At 42.7% G+C, this 22520-nt stretch overlaps 1 protein-coding gene across 9 annotated transcripts; it reads left to right on the top strand.

Annotated features, from left to right (window-relative positions):
- The first annotated feature begins 3940 nt into the window (after positions 1-3940).
- Positions 3941-20764, top strand: GZMA (granzyme A). Of its 9 annotated transcripts, XM_087862152.1 has the most exons (10): positions 3941-4095; positions 4191-4230; positions 8389-8539; positions 11278-11454; positions 13065-13163; positions 13657-13807; positions 16133-16271; positions 17813-17954; positions 18150-18419; positions 20413-20764. In XM_087862152.1, the coding sequence occupies exons 5-10, from the start codon at positions 13065-13067 to the stop codon at positions 20572-20574; spliced, it is 963 nt and encodes a 320-aa protein (XP_087718278.1). In that variant the 5' UTR covers positions 3941-4095; positions 4191-4230; positions 8389-8539; positions 11278-11454; the 3' UTR covers positions 20575-20764. The 9 variants fall into 9 exon arrangements, with proteins under 9 accessions (XP_087718278.1, XP_045650298.2, XP_087718276.1 ...); XM_045794342.2 differs by having other exon boundaries at positions 3941-4230; XM_087862150.1 differs by having other exon boundaries at positions 3941-4230; positions 6000-8539.
- The last annotated feature ends 1756 nt before the right edge of the window (positions 20765-22520 follow it).

Here is a 22520-nt window from a genome sequence, read left to right as displayed (position 1 = left end):
GAATACCCTGTGGGACGAAGGCAGAGGAGAACACCTACTAATCAATAGATTTCCCAAAAAAGTTTGATCTCCCTGGATTTCTGGATCATGCACATCCTAGGTCTCAGCAGCAGACGCAGAGTCCAGGGATGGGAAACCAAAGCTGTGTCGCGCAGGCATGAGGCACGGTGCTGTCAGGTGGTGCCCGGTGAAGACAATCGCACACCATACAGAATGGGGCTGCACAGAATACTGAAGAACAACAAGTGGCCAACATCCATGGACTTACAGGAGGCCAAGAGGACCTGTGGTGACACCAACGTGTTGCTTGATAGAGCAACATTTGGTGATCACTTTCCATGTTATTTAATAGTTGCCTAGAACGGTTATATAGATGAATTATAACTTACAAATTACGGCATCCAGAATAATGCTCCCCACCCACCCAAAGATGCCCACATCCCAATCCCTGGAGCCTGTGAATATGCCTATGGCAAAAAGGGGGGTGGAGGTTGCACATGAAATTAAGGTTGCTAAGCAGCTCACCCTAAAATAGGGGGATTATGGGTGGGCCAATGTAATCACAGGCATCTTTAAAAGTGGAAGCAGCTGGCTGAAGAGTCAGTGTCAGAGTGATGCACTGTGAGAAAGACCACCAGCCATTGCTGGCTTTGAAGCACGAAGGGAGCCACAAGCCAAGAAACCCAGGTGACCTCTGGAAGCCAGAAATGACAAGAAAATAGATTCTTCTCTACAGTTTCCAGAAAGGAATGGAGCCTTGCGGTGCCTTGAGTTTAGCCCAGTGAGACCCCACATCAGACTTCTGACCTACAGAACTGCAAAATAATAAATTTGTGTTGTTTTAAGCCACTAATTTTTGGTAACTTGTTATAGTAGCAATGGGAAACTCATAGGCTGACTTAATTATTTGGGGGCATTTAGATTACTTTCAATGTGTTCTCATTATAGAATGATAAGGTGATGGAACTCCTTATAGCAACATTTTTCCTCATCTCCACAATTTTTTTTAGTTCATAGAAATGATTTGTTGGGGCAAAGATCATGCATAATTTAATACCCTTACATGTATTGCCTTCCAGAAAGATAGTAACAATTTGAAATAACTGTCAACAGATGAGAATTTCCAACAACAGGGAATATAGTTTTTTTAATTTTTATCGGAATAGTACCTAAATGTTTTAAATTGCACTTTTATTAGCAATAACTTGTGCTGAGTGCTTATGCATTCCTCCATTATCTAGGAATATAGCAGCCATCCTTCTATCTTCTTTGGAAATTACCTGTTCAAATTCTCTAATCATTTTTCTTTCTGGTATTCATTTTTTTCTTACTACTTTGTAAAAATATCCATCTGTGTCACATCTATTGATAATTTTTGCAATTTGGGGTGCCTGGGTGGTTCAGTCAGTTGAGCACCCAACTCTTTGGTCTTCGTGCAGGTCATGATCTCACAGTTGTGAGATTGAGCCCTGTATCAGGCTCTGTGCTCAGCACGGAGGTCTGCTTCAGGTTCTCTCTCCCTGTGCCCCTTCTGCTGCTCATTCTCTCTCTCTTTCTCTCAAATAGATAAATTAAATCTTTAAAAAAAAAAAAGAAAAGAAAAGATAAGGAAAAGAAAGGAAAGTGTTTGCAATTCGATTTTGTGTTTTATGTTTTAAGGTAAAGAAGCTTTAACTTTTTATGATTGAATCTATCAATCTTTTATGATTTCTAAATTCTTTGATGTCTTATTTCAAAGTCCCCCATTTCAAAGCATGAATAAATACTCATCTGTATCTTTATTTAGTGCTTTTATAGTTGAATGGTGGGAGTTAGAATCTCCCTTCAGTTTTTCCTTGATGATTACCCAACAGCCTCAACAATGAAAGTATCACATATCTATCCTTTCTCCACCAGACTAGGTTTAAAGATGATATTTCAAAACAATTTCTGATAGATACTTGAATGCTTGGCTTTTTAACGTAAACTCGTATTTGAAAGTGAAAACGTTGTCAAAAGAAGAGCAGTTTTCTGTCAGACGCTCTTCATTTATCACAGTCTCCATGGCTTCACATTTACCCTTTAAGGTAGGAGAGGTCTAAACCCAAAGGAAATGACCTTATCTGTGAGACAAATAAGTAACCACACCACCGCTACAATTAGGTTATGTTTCCCAGTAATAAGACACCAAGATCTTCAGCAGCATAACAGAGAAAGAAAAAGAAAGAAAAAAACCCACAGCCTTTGTGTTTCATTACGCATCACTAATATCAATTCTAGAAACAACATGGTCTCCGTATGTGGGTAACAGAGTCATGAAAATTCTGTTCCTTTCACTTTCCACCTCCATAGATTTCCTAATTCCTGGAAGTAAGGCATACTTTCATATGCTTTTTAGTTTTACTCATGAGAAAATAAAATTCTGTATTGTTTTCATTTATGTTTAACATTGTGTAAAAAGAAAAAAATCATTTCCAATAGTTTGGGGTTTTGTTTTTTATTTTTTGGGTTTCTTTTGCTTGTTAGCATTCAATGAACCTCCCTCCACATGGCTTCAAGCTACCAGGGCACAGGCCCCCCACATGCCCTTAATCTTCTCATCAGCTCTTCTACAGAAGAATTTGGCCTTCATGATGCCAGGCTGTTTGGGGAGGGTTCCCTTGACACCACATCAATGATAGGAGCAGCTCCTGTCCTGTTTTTGGCAGCATGTCCCCGTGTCTGCTCGCTGACCAAGGACTACAGTTTAACCAGGTTGACAGTTGGGCAGAAGCTCTGGTTCCTTTTTCAGTGGTCATTTCTCAGACCCACTTTTCCAAAGTAACCCGGGTGATATTTGTCAAAGTCGATCCTGCGGTGATGCGTGCCACCAGCATGACCCTGGCTTCCTGGGTGCTTCGTTGCTTGCCCATCGATGCGGCCTTGATATCTTCAGAGCTAGGATTCTCAACGTGGGATCCATGAGCTCCTTCGAGGCCATGGATGAACATCAAGAAGTCTGTGAATTTGCCGAAAACAGCATGCAAGTATTTGGGTACAAATGTGTGTCTATACTTTATCAGAGTCTCAGATGGCTCTACACTTCAAAAACAAACAAAAAATGGTAAAGAGCCACTACTTTAGGAAAACAGTGCTTCACAATGAAAATTGATGGTTTTTACATGATGTGGAAATGGGTTAGAACCTTGCATTGCCATTTATTAGTTGTATGAACTTGGGCACTTTAATTGCCCTATCTAAATTCCATGGTCCTTATCTCTAACAGGAATAATAACACCTACTTTGCATTAGAGTTAACATCAAAACCAATGTCTAGAACTAATCAGTGTCTGGAAGATCATAGACAGTGTTATTACTATTGTTACTGTAATTGATTTTTTCTTTAATTATAACTTATTAAATTATTGATCCAAATTATAATCTCGCCATGAAATACTGTGAGATTTTTAACATCAATAATGTAGTGTCCAATCTGAGACTGAGGCAATGCAGTCCTATAGTAGGAAAAGAACAGGCTAGGAATGGCAGCAGCAGGAGAATGGGATTTCTTCCCAATCTGCTCTATGTGATGTAGTTTTTAATCGTCTTGTTTTTTGAGCTTTAAAAAAAAAGAGATTCTATTGCTTGACACTTCCTACCTCCCATGTAGGAAGGAGATAGATCCTACATTAAAGATGTTTTGACTTCTTGGAGAAGAGAAGCAGAGAAGTGTTGCTCAAATTCAAGATTCTGTTATGCAGAGATATCATGGAAAATTGTAAAAGCTAGAAAAAAGCGAACCTGGACAATTAAAAGAATAATAGCAAGTCAAGTTGGAGCTTTAAAAATATCACTTTGCTAACAATTTTCATGTTAAGGACTAGATAAGGGTCAAGTCTGGATTCCAAAGGCATTGAAACATGGTGAATCATTAAGCTCTGTTTACCATTTCTCTATGAGCCACCTGTGTCAGTCTCATAATCCCCAACCGTCTGCCTTTTACTTACATCTGCCTGAACCTGAAGTCTTCTCCGGCCCTGCCTGCTAACGTCTCATCCTTCTTTCTATCTCTTTCAGAAGTAAATGAGTAAATAAATCCGCATTTTTCGTGAAGACCTTCCAGGCTCCCTACCGATGGTATTTGCTGTGTCTCTGAATTCTTTCCATTCCTCGTTTATATTCCCCAGCCACTCAGCACACCACACTGTGATCATCTGTGTGTTTGTCCACAGCATTGTCTTTTGTATCTTCCTACTACTCAGCTCTTTAAAGGTAAGAACTATGTTTTATTCATCTTTGCAGAAGTCATCCAAAAACAGTTGTGGAATAATGGCCCAGATAAAAAATGAATTAATGTGTGAATTGCTCAGGAAAAAGGCCCTGCCGTGATTTCAGCCTCTGGAATTAGAAGTACAAGCAAAAGTGTACTTAACACATTTGCTATTTGTCCTTCCCTGCTGGGGACATGAGTCAAAGTGCGTTGTTGGGTTACAACATATATTTCATAGCCGCACCCCTATTTTAGCTCCTCTGCCTTGCCTTATTTTCCATATACATAATAACAAATAAGGGGGAAAGAGAAAAATAAATAAAAGCCATTAAAAACCTATAGCTTTATTCTATGCAAGATGTACCATCCTATTCATGCAGAGCCGGATGGTTCAGTGAGCTGGGCTCCCATGACGCTCAGGAAACCAAGGCAGTGGATTTTATTTCTTTACAGATCACTCAGGCTCTCCTGGGGAAAAATGTGAACTCTGCAGCCATGTTGGCAACCATGCCCAGGAACCACCTGGCAGGAGGGAGGTGGAGGGAGGAAGAAGAAGGAGGGAAACTGAGTCCTCTCACAAGCCCTCTGCTCCCAACCAGAATGCCCAGGATGTAACCAGTCGCCCCAAAGACCACTTTCTCTTCTTCCAGGGGTTAAGATGCAAAGGCAGCTTTACTTACGCAGGTACCTGTGTAACTAAGAAAGCATTTTTTTCAACTGTAACAATGGAAGCAGGCTCTCACTGTCCTAGCTGCTGAATCCGAGGATGGAGAATCGTCCTCATGCCAGCTGAGGAGCAGGAGCTTAGTTTGGGGACTAGAGCCAAGTTGTGGGTGTCCTGCCAAAAGCGTCGCAGCCCTCGGCCTCCCCACTCCAGCCCTTTAGCTCTGATCACCCTGTCCTCCTGGCTGTCTATGCATGCTGTGATCACACGGCGAGCTGGTAAAATGCCCTCTGCTGAGAATGCCTGCACAGAGGTGACAGTAGGATAACTCACTGCTTTCCAAGACTGGGTCACAGCCCTGCTCTGGGGACCAGCTGCGTCAGAAGCACCTGAGGTGTTTATTTAAAAGGCAGGTTGCCAGGTTCGCCCTCCAGGACCCTGACCCTGAGTCCCTGCAGTGGGCCTAGGAAATCTGCCCTTTAAGTAGGCTCTCTGAGTGGTTACTAAGACATTAGAGAACCATCCTTTAAAAAATAAGAGGGACTCCTGGGTGGCACAGTTGGTTAAGCGTCTGCCTTTGGCTCTGGTCATGATCCCAGGGTCCTGAGGTTGAGTCCCACATCAGGCGCCTTGCTTGGCGGAGAGCCTGCTGCTCCCCCTGCTTGTGGTCTCTTTCTGACAAATAAATAAAATCTTTTTAAAAAACTACTAAAAAAGAAAAAAAGGGAGTATTTCTAGATATTTTTTCATTTTTGCCCTAACCATTTCAAAATAGAGATAAATCAATTGAGACATGTGGCAGAAAAAAATAATTTAAAAGCCTAACATAATAGGAAATTTGCTTATAATAAAACTCCCCTGGACACTGAGTACTAAATTCATCATGAGAAAACACTAACAAGTGTGTGAGCGTCACAGGGGATGGTCATTAACAGCTGAGAACGCCGCAGAAACAGGTGGGAACCTCACACATCCACACTGCTTTGACCTTCTCTTCCTGACGCCGAGTGCCGGTCTATGGACACGGTAAACCAGTTCATGACAGCCAGCTTGCTCAGTGCCACATGTGGTGGGGGAAGATGGGACTTCACTCTGGATTGCTTTCAGTTTTTCCAGAATCCCATGAGGGATTATACAAGGAGATGAATGTCCTCTCACACAAGACGCTACACGGCTCTAATCAAAGGGCTGGAAATCTGGGTAGGAGCTTTAGTCAAAGGAACTTGGCTGTTGGCCACTGCTCACTGTGACTTGTAAGTATTCTGAGCTCCTCTCATTCTCGAGGAACATTGGGGAAGGAGGGGGGAGTCTGTGAAAAGGACTCTGAAGTCCAAAACCAAAAATAGGGATAGAGGAAAAAGTGGGTGAGCACATTCAGTGTTATGTTCTATTATATTTATCTTTTCCATATCTATATCTTTTAATATCTCTAATATATATCTTTTAATATGTATGATCTCTATAGTATTATAATATTTATCTCTATAAGCAAAGACCAGATCCTACAGAATAAGATTGAAATGCCTGACCATTTTCGCATATTATTTTAAAATATTTTTTATGGTAAATAGCAACATTATTAAATTTTCGAAAAACAGGGAAGGTAAAAAGAGCACTCGTAATGTTGTCTACTCCCACACAAGCACTGTTAATATTTTATTATCCTTTGTTGCAAGTAGCTTTTTTTTTGTAAGCACATTTAACATAGTCAAGCAAATGATGTGTCCTCTGTGACTGCAAGTGATTTGCTTTCCATATAATTAGTTACCCCATGTTGCTATATGTTCTGTTGAACCATAGGAAATTACTGATGTTTGACTATTTGACATTAAAAATATAGCCATTTCCTGTGGTTCGTACTAGCGTTTGAATTGTGATTTGAAAGTCAGGATGATTATCAATACGGGTATGCTGCTCTGTTCTTCCCTGGTACCTGCTGTTGCTCACGAGTACCTGCTAGTTCCCTGTTCACCTTAGCATAAACTGCATGCATGAAAGAGGAGACGTAAAAACCAGCTCTCACAAGGAAGAGCCAAACAGATTTGCATTATACTGTTGTGCTGAATGAGAATTACTCAAATAGGAACAATGTACACTGTAAATGAAGCTAGCCACTGGCGTGCTGAATGAAGAGGCCCACCCCTAGCAAAGCGTGCCCAGCAAACCAAGCAATGTGTGTGCCCACCTTTCCCAGACTAGTGTTAGGTTCACAGACTGGACTCCAGCCAGCCCTCTCTGCTTGTTGACTTCTGCTGTGTCTGTGTCTGTGTCTGTGTGAGCACGCACGGATGTCGGTGCGTGCATGTGTTTGTTTAGATTCAGCTTTACATTTTCACTGTAGGGGCGCCTTGGTGGCTCCGTCAGTTAAGCGTCTGCCTTCGGCTCAGGTCATGATCCCAGGGTCCTGGGACCCAGCCCCACAGCGGGCTTTCTGCTTAGCGGGCTCTCTCCCTCTGCCTGCCGCTCTGCTGGCTTGTGCTTCCTCTCTCTGTCAAATAAATAAAACCTTTAAAAAATAAAATAAAATAAATTTTAAAAACTAAAATTTCACTGTAAAAGCAAAGACGCATTTCCTTATCTGTGGAAAGCTTGACTCTTCTCAACCTTTGCCATGTTGGAATGTTAAAGCGAGGTACGCTAGTTCCCTGAAGCACAGAAAAGCAAAGCTGCTTCTTCCACTCCAGTTCTTGGGTGTAGACTCTTGGTTTGGGGCTTTAGTTTCTTCCTGTAGGCGTTGATTCCACAAATCCAAAGCGGTACCCTCCGCTTCTCTGTCTGATCCTGTCTGGTCAGTGCCCAAGCATACCTCTCCTGGCCTTTGCCACCCAGTGCTCTTGTGTCTGCCAGAGGCCTGGGATTCCCTTCCTGGTGCTTCTTTGTTGAAACTATGTGAAATGGAATTGATTTGTGGTAACACACATTATGGGAGTTTTAGGTAAAAGAAACACCAAAAGAAAACCCCATAAATTCTCCTGTCTCTCTGTGCTTGTTTATAAAGAGGAAGCCCTCTGAAAGAACTGATCAAATTTGAATAAATGAGGTTCGTGGCTTAATTTCCTCCATTCTCTGACATAAATGATATGTTGTCTTTTTTCTTCCAAGAAGGGCAAACATTGAGTTTTTCTTGGGGCCCATCCCATGTCCCATAAAGAGAAATGTGACCAAATATATTCCATTAAAAGGGCAATTTTAAATAAATAAATAAATAAATAAATAAATAAATAAATAAATAAATAAATAAATAAGAGAGTGAGTCGATGAACGAATGGCAATTCCCTGTCCTTACTGTGATCCACAGTCATTTAAAGGGGAGCTTCAACTCCTTCAGGTAAATATGTGTTTTTCGATAACGATTTTGACTTTGGTCAGTTTAACCTGAAACCAGTTTTTCACAGAGGTCCTCACAGCCAAGGTTGGCCAATGGGAGCGTGGCGGTAAGCAGCACAGCCGTGACCCAGCACTGTTGCTCAGCTGTGACCCAGCACTGTTGCTGCAGGTGTTCTCGGCAAATACTGAGAAAAGTCCTCCTGTGATGGGACCTGGCACCCCCAAGTGGCGAACCCCCCACAGTCAGACCGCACTTGGCTAACTGAAGCTTGCTCAGCAAGGGAGACTGTACGCCGAGGACCCACGGAGCGGCTCCGTAGGTGCGTGTTGGGTGGGTCTTATCATGGGATTTAGCTTGTGCCAAGCAGTTTGGGGGAGGGTTCGAAGAAGCAGGAGTTTGCCCTGAACTGAGTGTCATCACGAGGTGGGCTAATTCTCTGACGGGGCATCTTTGGATCTCACTTACCTCGAAGGCAGAAAGAGTAGAGAGACCATGTTTAAGAAGCAGCAGTGACTCACTTTAGCCAGTTAGGGGGTGTTTCGCCTTGATGGGGAAGGAAATGGGAAAGTGTTCTGAGGTGGACAGTGACGTGATCAGACTTAGTTTTAGAATGATTATCTGGCTGCCGTGCACAGAGTGGAATAGAGAAGGCACGGTGGGAAGGCAGAATGCGAATAGAAGGGGCGCCTGGGTGGCACAGCGGTTAAGCGTCTGCCTCCGGCTCAGGGCATGATCCCGGCCTTATGGGATCGAGCCCCACATCAGGCTCCTCCGCTATGAGCCTGCTTCTTCCTCTCCCACTCCCCATGCTTGTGTTCCCTCGCTCGCTGGCTGTCAATATCTCTGTCGAATAAATAAATAAAATCTTTAAAAAAAAAATGCGAATAGAAGGTTCACACTAGTCCAAAGGGGGCTGATAAGGAACTTGTCCAGCAGGAGCTAAGAGAAAGTTCAGGGGATCCATACACACCCAATATCAAGAGGAAAGAAAGTCCCAGAGCTTTCCCCCAACGCTCACTGCCCACTGATACTCACATCATGACTCCCCATACTTTCTTCCTTAGGACATCAGGGGGGATCTTTCTCTCAAGGTCACCCCTACTCCCCATACTCTCATCCTTGTCCAGCATCCTGAGCAGCGAAAGGCAGCTCCCTCCCCTGGCTTACGCCCCTGCTGCATTTTTCTCCCGATCAGTTACCTCTGATACGCTTTAGATGGCGTGTCTTTGTCTGCTTCCCTCACTGCAATGCAAACTCCACAGAATGAGTATTTTTGTCTTTTTAGTTCTATATCCTCCAACACCTAGAGTAATACTTGGTATATAATAGGCCCTCAATAAGTATTTCCTCAATTGTTTTGTGTAAGGGATGGAAGTAATCCAGAGAGTGGTAAAGATAATCAAGAGGAATCTAGAGATTTTTGGACTCAGGTTTCAAGCAAATAGTAGAAGTGGCATCGGGTCCCCTTCAGGACCTTCAATTCTTCTCTTTATAAGGAAGTGGAATGGAGTAGGGGAGGTGTGGGTTTGTGTTCTTACAATAGAGTCAGGAAACTCCCTCTCACCTCTGCCACTTCTGTGGCCAGCAGGGTGGTGTTGCTCAAGAAACCATAAAGAGGGTGTGAGGACTTCAACATGGCCATCCTGTCAGGGTTCAAGGTTAATGGAGTGCTCAGTGCTGTTCTGTGTGCTTGTGCACTTGAGAGCTTGAGAGGACTGTACCTTACACATACAGGCTCCCCAGACTCCAGTTGTAATCCATTCGTTAAGATCAAAAGTCCCGTTAAGGGTTCTCCTTCCTCCTTGTCCATCCAACCAGATAACAAGCATGAAGGCTGTGAGGAAGCGTGAGTGGGAGAGAAGGAAGGAAGGTTCGCATGGGCATGTGACTCCATGTTCTATGGAAAGGCTTGCCCTTGTGACCGTCTCAACTTCTATATGTCAGCAAGGTGAGGGCTGGGAGCACCAGCTACTCAGAGGGGCCTCTGAGGAAGTGGGGACAGTCAAAGGTGAGGAAGTGAGGGCTGAAAACAATGCTGGGCTAGGCATGTGACAGTGGCCACTACTGTTGTGTCCTTTGTTTTTAGAAGGTCCATAAGACCAAGACCCTCTGCAGTTTCAAGCTGAGCTTAAGGCAAGATGAAAAGAAAGAACTAGAATTGTCTCCCTCTACTGTGTATTCAACCTTGAGCACACTCACTACTTTCCTTGCCTTGACTTTTTGAAAAGAGAGCAAAGTGGTGAGCCAAGAAGAGGCTTAGCGAATGGAAGAGAAGAGCAGAACATGAGCAAGCCCTCAAAGGCACATATGTGAGCCCCTCAGGCTGGTTTATGCATGTTCAGAAGTAGGGAAACCACATTTCCACTGAGATGGCAAATGAAGACTCTGGCCCCTTTTCCACCTAGCCCCACCGCACCTGGAGCCTGGTTTTCTTCCATTTGGTCTCAATACCTGTCTGTCCACAAACCTAAGACCATCTGAATAATGACTGAGTTCTCCAGCAGCTTTTCAAACACAGAACTGTTATCCACCACCAATATGATTTTATCACTTACAGGCTAATGGAACTGAAGTTAACCTAGACTAGCCTAGCAAAATACGCCTGTAAACGTATGCTGTGACTTTTTAGAAATCAGTTGCTGGAAATAGATGAACATAGGGGAAAGGGGGGAAAATGAGAGGGAGGCATACCATAAGAGACTCTTAACTGTAGAGAACAAACTGAGGGTTGCTGGAGGGAAGTGGGCAGGGGATGGGATAAATGGGTGATGGGTATTAAGGAGGGCACTTGTTAAGATGAGCCCTGGGTGTTATAGCTAAGTGATGAATCACTGAATTCTCCTGAAACTAATATTATACTATATGTTAACTGAAGTTCAAGTAAAAATTCGAAACATTAAAAAAAATCAATTCCTGATTGTCAGTTATCAGATCATGTCTTCAGCCATGTCCTTCATTAGAACATACTAAATAAGCAAGACATATATTTTAATCGGAGCTATTGTCTGGGTCGGGTTACTGTTGTCCTTGACTGAAACTGCATTTCCTGTTTTCTAGCTGGAAGGTAAAGCTGCTATAAAACTGTAGAAATACTTAAGCTACGAAAAATAGGAGGAAATGTCACACCCCGCACCAGGTATCATTCAGCAGGATGGGAAAGCACCAGAAAAGACTCGTGAACAATTTCAAATACCTTGAAAGAAGTCAATGTCACTGTGATAGACTGAAAAATACGTAAGTGACACAGCAGATTCTGGAAAAGGAATAATGTTGACTCATTTCTGAGTGTTCATTATTGCCAGGATTGCTGATTCTGGGGACTGACCCAGTTCCTTTGATAGAGACACCCATAGATTAGAAAGGGAAAATCTCACTATAAGGAACTGTGACTTCACATTCAGGGTGAGAGTAAAGGGAGTTATAGATTCCTATCTATTCAGTAATCTTCTACCTATAAATTGATGTGTTTGAGATGAAAGGGGATGTGATTTCTTAGATAGGACAACAAAGACACAAGGCAGAAGAGGTTGGTAAGTTGGGCTTCATCAAAATTTAAAACTTATGTGCTTTAAAAAACACCATCAAGAAAAATGAAAGACAACGCCTAGACTAGGAGACAAAATTTGCAAATCATGTATCTTATAAGGGATCCTATCCAGGATATATAAAGAGCACTTACAACTCAATAATAAAAAGATAAATAACCCCATTTTTTAGAAGGCAAAATATTTGAATAGGCATTTCTCCAACAAAAAGAGATAAATGGCCAGTAAGCGCATGAAAAGAAGCTCATAGTTATTCATTCAGGAAATGCTAATCCAAACCACAATGGGATAGTACTTCACACCCACTAGAATAGCAATTACCAAAGGACAACGACAACAACAACAAGTATTGGCAGTGATGCAGGAACCTTCTACAATGTTGAAGATTGGAACCTTCCTATAATGTTGATGGGAATGTAAAATGGTGTGGCCACTTTGGAAAACAGTTTAGAAGTTCCTCAAAATGTTAAACATAACCCAGTAATCTGGGTTATATGGTAATTCTAATGGGTTATATGGTGACTGCTAATATGTACAAAGCTTCTTTGGGGAATGATGAACACGATCTAAAATGAGTTACGGTGATGGTTGCACAACTCAGTCAATATACTAAAAACCGTTGAATTATAAACTTCAAATGGGTCAGATTAATGGTATGTAAAATATATTTCATAAAGCTCTTAAAAGCCAACACGAATGAGGAAATAGCAACCATATTCACATTAAAAAAAAAACATATTTATCACTGTTTCCATTAGGAAATTTTTAGTAGCTATAGTCTGTCAAGATTGACTGCACTAAAATTACTTGCCAGAACTGGAGGCTGGTTGTCCCACTGCTATTACTGAAAATGATTAACCTTTGATGCACTAGTAATATCTGGGGAAAAGGAAACATAGGGGTCTCAGTAGGGCTCCCTTAGAAGATCATGTGATTTCTGAGAAACAAACCACTAGGTCTGAAGTCATCAACATGTTAACTCTGGGGATGGTTTGTGTAACACCAAACATCCTGAAAGAACATATGACCATGTGAATTAAAATAAAGACCACATCCTCAGCTCAGAAAAGATATAAAACATTTCTAATAGAAAGCGTACCAAATATTGTTCCTTGAAGGGCTGAGGTTCATCTGTCTTAGAGAAAGATGTTCCTCAATATTAGAACAAAATAGCCACGTCTGACTACCATTTTCCTTCTTTAGCTATAACCAGAAAGAAAGAAGAAAGGGGGGAGGCGGAAAGGAAAGGGGGAGGAAGAAGGGGAAAGGGGAAGCTCAGTATCTTTCTTGTGTCTCAAGATGTATAATCAGACAACCAAGGGAAACACAAAGGGCTGGAAAGAGCCAACACTCCCTATCCCCACCTCACTCTGTCTGCACAGCAGCCACAGACTTCAGGTAAGAGCACAATAAATTATCTTCCACAAAATGGGGAAGGAAAATCTAGGCAGGAGCTTATGAATAAATAAGACCTCCCCCTGCATTTCCACTTGCCCTTGGCCTATTCGTCCTTGCATAACCCAAGGAGATAACTAGAAAAAAATTTAGTTGCTGACCAATTATTTTTCAAAGCTCTAATTTAAGTCTTAATAGATTCCGTTAGTGGATGCAGAAGGTAATATCGCTGCTGACGAAAACTAGAATCCTCCCAATTTCTGCCAAAACGTTTTAGAGTCTCTCCTCGTGTACTACGTTCTGAGGGCAACAGGGTCCTCTCACCCCCACCACGCTACAGAGCTGCCCTCCCCTCCCTCCGCGGTCCTAGCCAAGGAAAGCATGCCCACTCATAATGAGCAATACTTCACTGTTCTCACTTGTGTTTCATTTCTGAATGCTCGAGTTTGAAATTGGAAAGAGAGAAAACCACATCCTTTGTACTCTCAATATATAGATAGAGTCTCAATATATAGACGGAGTCAGTCAAGAACTAACACAGATTTTCATGCCGATTGATGTGGGAACAGCAGCCACAATGAGGAACTCCTGTACGTTTCTGGCGTCTTCTCTCTCAATTGCCATTTTTCTCCTGCTGATTCCTGGAGGTAAGACTGCTTCTCATCATTTCTAGTATAACCATTAAGCAAATGTAGCAGACTTTCAGCAAACTTTTGGCAGGATTAGCTGAGTATAGAGGAGATATTTGTTCCCCATGCTTTAATACTCTCCTTTGGATTCTATGTCTTTATTTTAGAAGGGAAAACATCCTTTCCTCTTTAAAATTTCCTCACAAAAAACAATGGAACCACCAGTGCTTTTCGCTGCCAGTTTATAACTTGAAAATTGGCAGAAAGACAATGTTAACACAAGAAAATAAACAAAAATGCTTGAGTTGAGAAAATAAATAGTACCTTTAAGGAAAGAAATAGTGGTGTTCGGCCTTTCTTGCTGCAGAAAATAAATGGATGGTTTTAAACAAAAGTGAAAAGAAAAAGAAAAGAAAAGAAAAGAAAAAGAAGGAAGGAAGGAAGGAAAAGAAATGGAGAAAGAAAGAAAGAAAGAAAGAAAGAAAGAAAGAAAGAAAGAAAGAAAGAGAAAGAAAGAAACCTGATTTCATCACCCAAAACAAATCAGGAATGATCTGAATTTATATGAATTCTCTAGACTAGTGTGTCACTGGAAAGTTCCATGGTTTATCTTGCACCTAAAAATGAGCAGAAATTTTTAAATTAACAAGGTTACTACCCATTTCGGTCAAAAGCGTGGGCAGAGCATCAGCCTGGTGTAGAATGACTGTGTTCAGACATGTTAAATCCTCCACAACATTGAAAACGGCAGATTAAAAAATCCAATTATATCTTTCCTTCAAAGGAAGCAACAGAATCAGCTTGCTCCACTCTTCTTTGTTTCCTGTGTGCAGAGAGAGGAATGTGGGCCCATAAAGGGAACAGATATAGCAAAGCAAGGCTTGATGCTCTGGACCAGCGGTCTCAACTCTCCTACACATCAGAATACTCTGGAGGGCTTTTTAAACAAGGCTTGCCTCCAGCCCCAGCTCCTGAGATTCTCATTTATTTTGATTCTTGGTAGGGATCAAGAATTGCTAGGTTCCAAAATCTTCTCACCTGCTCTAAATTCTACCCCTGACCCTTTTAGGAGTGGTTGGTTGCAGATGTTGGCTTTTTTTTGCAGCTGGTATATGTGCTCACCAAACAGGTGATTCTGCAAAATGAAGTTATTCTGTTGAGTTTATGATTTCTGCAGCTCAGAAGGTCCAGAGAGGCACCTTTGATCTTTCCATACATGACTCACCCAAGGAAAATTTGAGATGTGGATGAGGGTCCCTGGGTTTCTCTAAATTCCTTATCCTTTGACTTCTAGAGCCTAGTATTTCCCCTTCCCAACACACTTCTGGAAAGAGAGCCCTTAGGACCACACTCTTCCCCTTCCTTCACTCTCATCATTTGCATCTTATTGTGAGTTTGGCGGTGAGTTATTCACAGAGTAACAGGCACTGTGCCCTATTTGAGAAACCACCGAGTCTCAGCCTGTGGCCAGGAGAAGTATTTTAGGAGAATCCAAGAACATCTGGTGCAGGAGGTGGAGGACTGAAAGGATATCACAAAGGCACAAGATGGCTAAACCAGCATGGATGGTGTCTCTTGGGTGTAGGTCTAGTATTCTGTCATAACGAAGCTCTACTCCTGCTCTGTCAACAAGGACATTCGACTAAGGCACAGTTCTCTCCTTATGGCATCTTCTCTCCTCCCTTCTCCTACCTTTTTGGAAAAGGCCTTCAGTTCAACCGTGTGTTTCAGTCTGCAGGTTGAAGGGGGGCCTCGGATGCAATAGATATTGTTCTGTCAACTTAGGAATGAGGAGAGTACAAATTTTAATTAAACAGAAGTCTCACAATGACCAAAGAACTCATAGGTGGGGGCACAGCTCGAAGGTACTATATCAGTTTATAAGCCGTGAGTTTGGGTAAAGGGCAGTTCTCAGGCTTCTGAAAGCTGCTCTGCTTCCCCAGATCAATACTCAGCCAGAAGGGAGGAGAGGGGAGAGCACTCAAGGTTGTCATCCTCACTAGTATCTCCTGCAGCAACTGCGACCCACCAATGCACAGCTGTCTGCCCTCTGCAAGCCCTGAGGCCTGATGTCAGTGGTTGTGGCAGATTTCCAGCCTCATAATCCTTGGAACTGCCAATGGCCCAGCCTCCATGGGTGAAAGAGCAGGACATCCAACAGGAATGGGATTTACATTCCGATATCTGAACATCTGCATGGAGGGGTGGGGGACAGGGGGTGCGGATGCTGTCACCTATGTTTCCTCTCCAAGCAAGAAAAGCATGTCTGGTCTTAGGACCGTGGCTTTAGGGAGAGCTCTTTGGGGTGAGCACTGATAGGATTTGTCTTTTTCCCTTTAACAGATTTCTGTGTAGAAATTATTGGAGGAAATCAAGTGAGTCCTCATTCAAGACCCTACATGGTGCTACTTAAAGGAGAAAAAATCTGTGCTGGGGCTCTGATCGCAAAAGACTGGGTATTGACTGCAGCTCACTGTGTCCTGTAAGTGCTTGCGTTCTAAAAATCGTTTCTGCAGATATTCTTATTTGGGGGAATATCAGTAAAGAGAATAAATCTTCACTAAAACCACAGGAAGCTCACGTGTGTATCTTCACATCACTTAAGTCTCTGGGAAATTGCTTTCCCCCAGCAGGGCCTTAAGCCCAGACTCAGCCCCCAAGTATCAGACCATCGGGGGATCCACAGTGAGTACCACTTTGTGTCGGACTCCCCTAGAGCCACTGGGTCTGGGTGCTGCAAGGCTTTGCTTCTGGTCTTGACTTCGTGACTAGAGAGAACGAACCACAGTATGGAAGGATCAAATTCAAGTGTCGCCTCGGGAGCCGGAGCACAACAGTCAAGTAGAGAAAGCTTGTTTCTGATACCTTCCTGTTTCCTTTTCTGAATGTCTCTCACACCTCAGCCATCTCTTAACCCCTGCTGACTACGACCTTCAGAGCTCTTCCAGACCTGGTCTTTCCTCCATTGCCATAATCAAGCCTCTCAACCTGGGCTCTCCAATATGGTAGCCCCTGTCATATTGGTTATATGAGTTTATTTGTGGCTCTCTGATTTTAAATTAAAATTAAATAAAATTACAAATTTAGTTCCTTGGTAGCACTAGCCACATTTCAGGTCCTCAGTAGCCACATATGGCTAGTGGCTGCCATTTCGGACAGAACATTTCTTCATCACGGTACTCTACTGGACCACTGTTCTAGTTTCTTAAGTGAAACTCACATCAGCTGTTGTAATGGAAAAATGACAGTGTGACGATCTGATTGGTTTCATTTATACTAGGTTGTGAACGAGTAATTTTAATTATTAATACACCAGAGAGTATCTTTTTAAGTAGGCTCCATGCCCCACATGGGGCTTTCATTTACACCCCAGATATCAAGAGGCACAGGCGCTACCTAACTGAACCAGCCAGCACCTCCTGAGTATTTTGATTTTATTAACCAAAATGAACCTTTAGCAGGGAGTAAAAAAAAGAAAGCATCTAGATCCCTGCTTCAGATCACCATCCCTCCAATATACACACACTCAGTGCTATGCAAATAGGGTCTTTCATTGGGCATTCTTATTTCTGAGAGTTTTCTGTTGTAAGTTTGTTGTTGTCTTACAAAGATCCCTTCAGTGCATTCCGCTACAACTACTGAGTGCCTTTTGCTTCCATCTCTAGACCCCTGAGGCCTTTGTATTCTACAACCTGATTCTCTATCACAGCTCAGGGAAGGTGAGGGGGCACTAAAGCCCCAACCCCTAAGATCCCAAGACTTGGCTTAGCTGCCATGGAATTCTCTTGTTACATGTTTTTCAGGGAACCTAATTTAGCGTGTTACAGAGAAGCTGGTGGTGATGATGATAGATTCATACACAATTTTTTATTCTTTAAAATACCCTCTTTTTCTTTCTGAGCCACAAACAAGTATTGCCACAGAAAGTAGATTTACAAATGAGACAGTCAAGCTGATTCTAGAATATGCTTAGCTCCTGATGTAAAGAGTAAACCCAGTTAATAGTGTTGTGTCTGTTTTCAGGACCAGGAAGTCCCAGGTCATTCTTGGAGCTCACTCAATATCCAAAATAGAGTCTGAGAAACAGATAATGTATGTAAAGAAAGAGTTTCCTTATCCGTGCTTTGATCAGTACACACATGAGGGGGACCTGAAGCTTTTACAGGTATGTACCTTTGATTCACTTCGGAGTCACAGAACCTCCTACAATCTGGCCGCCTGCATGGGAACTTCCTCCTTGGTGCTCGTGGCTACAGACAATAGCTACATCATGGGTGTCCTTGAAGGTTGGGCTAGAATTAAGTAAAAATAGGACCATTTAAATGATCTTATTGAAGTCTTCATGCTTGTCTTCTAACAGCTGAACAAAAAAGCAAAAATTAATAAAAATGTGAGTATCCTCCCTCTCCCTAAGACGGGGGTTGATGTCAAACCGGGAACCGTGTGTCGAGTTGCAGGCTGGGGCAGAATTCACAATAACTCGCCTCAGTCTGATACCCTGAGAGAAGTCAATATCACCGTTATAAACCGAAGAATCTGCAATGATGAAAAGCACTATAATTATAATCCTGTGATTGGACTGAATATGATCTGTGCCGGCAGCCCCAAAGGTGGAAAAGACTCGTGCAATGTAAGTAAAATAAGATCCCACGTTTTAGCTGTTGGAGTAAGTCACACAGATAGAGAACATGTAACATCAGGCTTTGTCTTATCCTGGCGCTGGCTTCTGCAGGGCCCTAGTGCTTTTTCTTACAGAAGTTTGATAGAATCCCAAATAAATTAATGTTCTCAGCTCACGTAAGACGTTCATCAGAAACCTGTTCTCATCTTTCATACAAACATATACAGATCTCAACTTGAAAATATGTGATATCCAGGAGAGCTGAAGTCAGCACTCTTCTAGGGCCTTCGATGCCCTTTTCCCCACTTCAATACTCCCCCCAGAATTTGCTGCACCTCAGTACTCCCCCTCAAATTCACTGCCATTTAACGAACAAGTCTGAAATGCCTGTCCTTTCCAAGCCTGACTAAGGCTCTCTGGCCAGACTCCATAGCTTCCTAGAGCCAAGCTCAATCCCCAGGAAGCAACTTCCAAATGTGACGCATACAGAGACTGTGCAAGCCTCCATCCCAGAGTCCCCTGAGAGGCAGTGCGACAGGGCCCTGCTCAAAGATATGAGTAGCAGAGACACCTTACGAAGTTTGCAGCTCTGAGTGTGTCATTTCTCACCTATCCCAAAGACCCTCTACTGCCTCCCCTGAAGAGAAGGGGTTGCAGGGTAGGGGGTCTGGGCATTTGAATCAGAGACTGAGAGATCCAGGGGTCTCTGTTCTTCCCAGAAGCTTGTCTTACCCTCTGCAGAATCTGAATGGCTAGATTTCAGGACCAAGGCTAGGCAAATCCCAGGAAGAGACAACATTAGTCCTCTGCACCTTTCCGCTTTCTCTCCTTTGCCCTCCCTCCTGCTCCTCCTCTCCCCTGGTCTACCACACTGGCAATCCAGGAACCCAGAACCTTCACGCCCTTGGAACCACACGCAACATCCTGAGGCCACAGCAGTGTCCCAATGTGCCTGTCCCCCTCTCCACAGCCACCCTCTAGGGTCAAAGCTTAGCAGTCCTCCTGCCATTCTCTCAGGGCCCAAGACCCCTCTTAGAATTGGCCATGGATGAATTAAACCTGAAGGCCTCATTATGAAAATTTCAGGCCCTGTGTGAAATGCACCTGTCCAGGAGGGGTCCCAGGCTCTCACATACCTCCTAAGTTCATACACTCATAAGGCCCATTTTTGCCTGAAAAGGAGGGGTTGTCGATGCTTTCACGTGGCTGGGAAGGAGTTGGGCACTCAGAGCCAGGTGTTGGCAGAGCTCTATGTACGTGCCTCAGCAGCCCTCTGTCTAGCACCACCCATCCTTCCTGAAGCCAGAGCAGTGAAATGACCACTTCAGACTCGAGACCTCAAATACATTTAAATATGCGGATTCTAGAGTTCCATGAGAGAATACAGGGTCACGCAGTGGGTGGCACAGTCAGGAGGCATAAGGAGTGACTTTCAGCGAACTGAAGCCTCTCTGTTGGCAGAGTCTGTTTGCTCTGAAGCGTAATCACTGGTTTTGGGAGCTCCCATCTAGTGTCACATGCTCCAAAGAGACCCGGGGGAGCAATTTCTGTAGATTTGACAGGACGAAGGGGAAAGTTGCTTTGGTTTTGTTCCTTTAGGAAAACAGTTACGTGCTAGAGAAACTAGAAAGCATGATGCTTACTCTTTGCCTCAACATCCCATCTGCATTTGACTGTTTTAACTCTGGAGTTATTAAGCATTTTAAGAAAATGACAAATAGGAGGGTTTCCCTTCTAAAGCAGAATCAGTCCCAAAATTAGTGGATAACATGAGCAAGTAAACACAAGTTTTATTTCATGTTCACGGTCTATAAAGAGAGTAAGCCAATTTTAAAATATTAAAACATTTCCAAACATTTTGGGCTTTTAAGCACTAATTTTCATTTAAGTCAAGGTTGGGTTTAACTCCACATTGAATGTTCCACATTCAATGGAATTTTTTCCATTCCCCTAGTGATCATGTTCCACGCTCATCCCCACTACCTCTCTTGTTTTCCTCCAGGGGGATTCTGGAAGCCCTTTGATATGTGAGGGTATTGTTAGAGGCATTACTGCCTTTGGCCTTCCAGGGAAATGCGGAGACCCTCGAGGACCTGGCATCTATACTCTTCTCTCATGGAAGTATCTCAGCTGGATAATTAAGACTATGAAGGGGTTAGTTTAGATAATTTCATTTCATTTGCTGTCACTTCTTTTTTTCATTGTGTTTCAAATTCTTATTTAAATTCCAGATAGTTAACATATAGTGTAGTATTGGTTTCAGGAGTAGAATTTTGTGACTCGTCATTTACGGGCTGGGCACTTGCTATGACTTCTTAATCTTACCATAAATAAAAGCAATTTGTGTAACTGTACCCATTTCTCCTATACCTTCAGTGGGCAGATCTGCACTGGCAAAGGGCAGCAGAGTTCTATGACAACCTCACGGATATTGCAAGGCAGAGATGAGGGAACCAGTGTCACCAGTGTCATCCATGTGTCGAGTGGCATACATACTTTCCTTGAATTATTCGCTGTCCCAATGGGGCCCAGCAGGAGTGACGATAAGATCAGGTCTATCTAGTAATAAATACAGTGACGGGCTCAGCAATTCTGCAGGAAACAGGAACAGCCAGTCTGGAGCATTTGGGTTGAAAGGAAATGCATTTGCCCTTCTAAGACCATTGCTCTACATCAACACGTGCTATCTATCTATCCATCTATCTGCAAGAACCTGCGTCTAAGGAAGAAATAGAAGAGGAAATGTCTTACAGTGTTTTCCAAAGGCAGGTGAGAAATAGAAATTAAAATCCTAGGGGACAGAAATGATGCACTTGGCCAGACAAGAAAAGTGTACAGCGGAAAGTCAGCCTCCTCTCTCATTAGTTTGCATATCAGCCATTGATTATCAAGGTGATTTCTTGGTTCTCCTCATCCCTGAGCCTGGGTGGGTCCAGCCAACACAATGGTTACAAGGGCTGCCTTGACATACTAGGAAGTAAGTGCTCAAAGTTTTCCTTGAAAAACCCTTATGTTGTTGTTCAGCACATTGAACTCGTTGGGTAGTCTTCAGTCCAGCAGCCGCTTCAAAACGTGATTATGTGAATGGATTCCTTCAATTTCCATCAGTTCCTTTATGAGTATACACACGCACGTGCACGCACACACACAATGTATACCCAAACCAAGAACATATATCAACACCAACAGCCTCTTAAAACAAAGAAGGGAGCATAGCTCAATTACAAATGCTCAGGCCCCACCTCTAAAAATTTTCATTTAATTGTATTCAATGAGACCCAGGACATAATATTCTTTATATAATCTCCCCAGTGATTCCAATATACAGCTGGGTATGGGAGTCCCTATACTAAAACGTAAGGTCTGGTGCCAACATCTAAAACAGGGCTCTAAGAGAGTCACCAGGATGATATTGTAGATACCTGTGATAATCCCTAATTCATAGTTAGGATTTTAACAGCAATAAGAGGATAGACTATTCCCTACTGGCAACATTACAGATTTTGAAATCCACTTAAAAAGTAATTGCATGGAACCCTCATTCATTGCTGATGGAAGTGTAAACTGATACTTCTTAGGAAAGTTGGCAGTGACTACTTAAAACTCAACAGAAATTTTCTATGACCTAGCAATTCCATACCTGGGCATATATCCAACAGAAATGAGTGCTTTTGTCCACCAAAGAATGTTTAAGAATGTGCATAGCAACTTTATTCTTTTTTTTTTAAGACTTATTTATTTTTAGAGAGCATGTGAGCAGGGGGAGGGGCAGAGGGAGAATCCCAAGCAGACTCCCTACTGAGCACAGACCTGACATGGGGTTTGATTTCATAACCTTGAGATCATGACCTGAGCCAAAATCAAGAGTTGGATGCTTAACCAACTGAGCCACCCAGGTGCCCCACAACTTTATTCTTAAAAGTCAAAACTAAAAATAGCTCAAATATTCATTCACAATAAGATGGATCAACAATTGTCATTCATTTACACAATGGAATATTACATAGCAATGAAAAAGAAAAACCTACAGTTACACATAACAACATGAATTAATATTACAAACTTAATAGGGAAAGAAGTCAGACAAAAGAATATACAGGGTGTGATTCC

This window comes from Ursus americanus, chromosome 5 (assembly GCF_024610735.1).
Source record: "Ursus americanus isolate L20-20 chromosome 5, mUrsAme1.1.p, whole genome shotgun sequence".
NCBI lineage: Eukaryota > Metazoa > Chordata > Mammalia > Carnivora > Ursidae > Ursus > Ursus americanus.
This window is presented reverse-complemented; position numbering and strand designations above follow the sequence as displayed.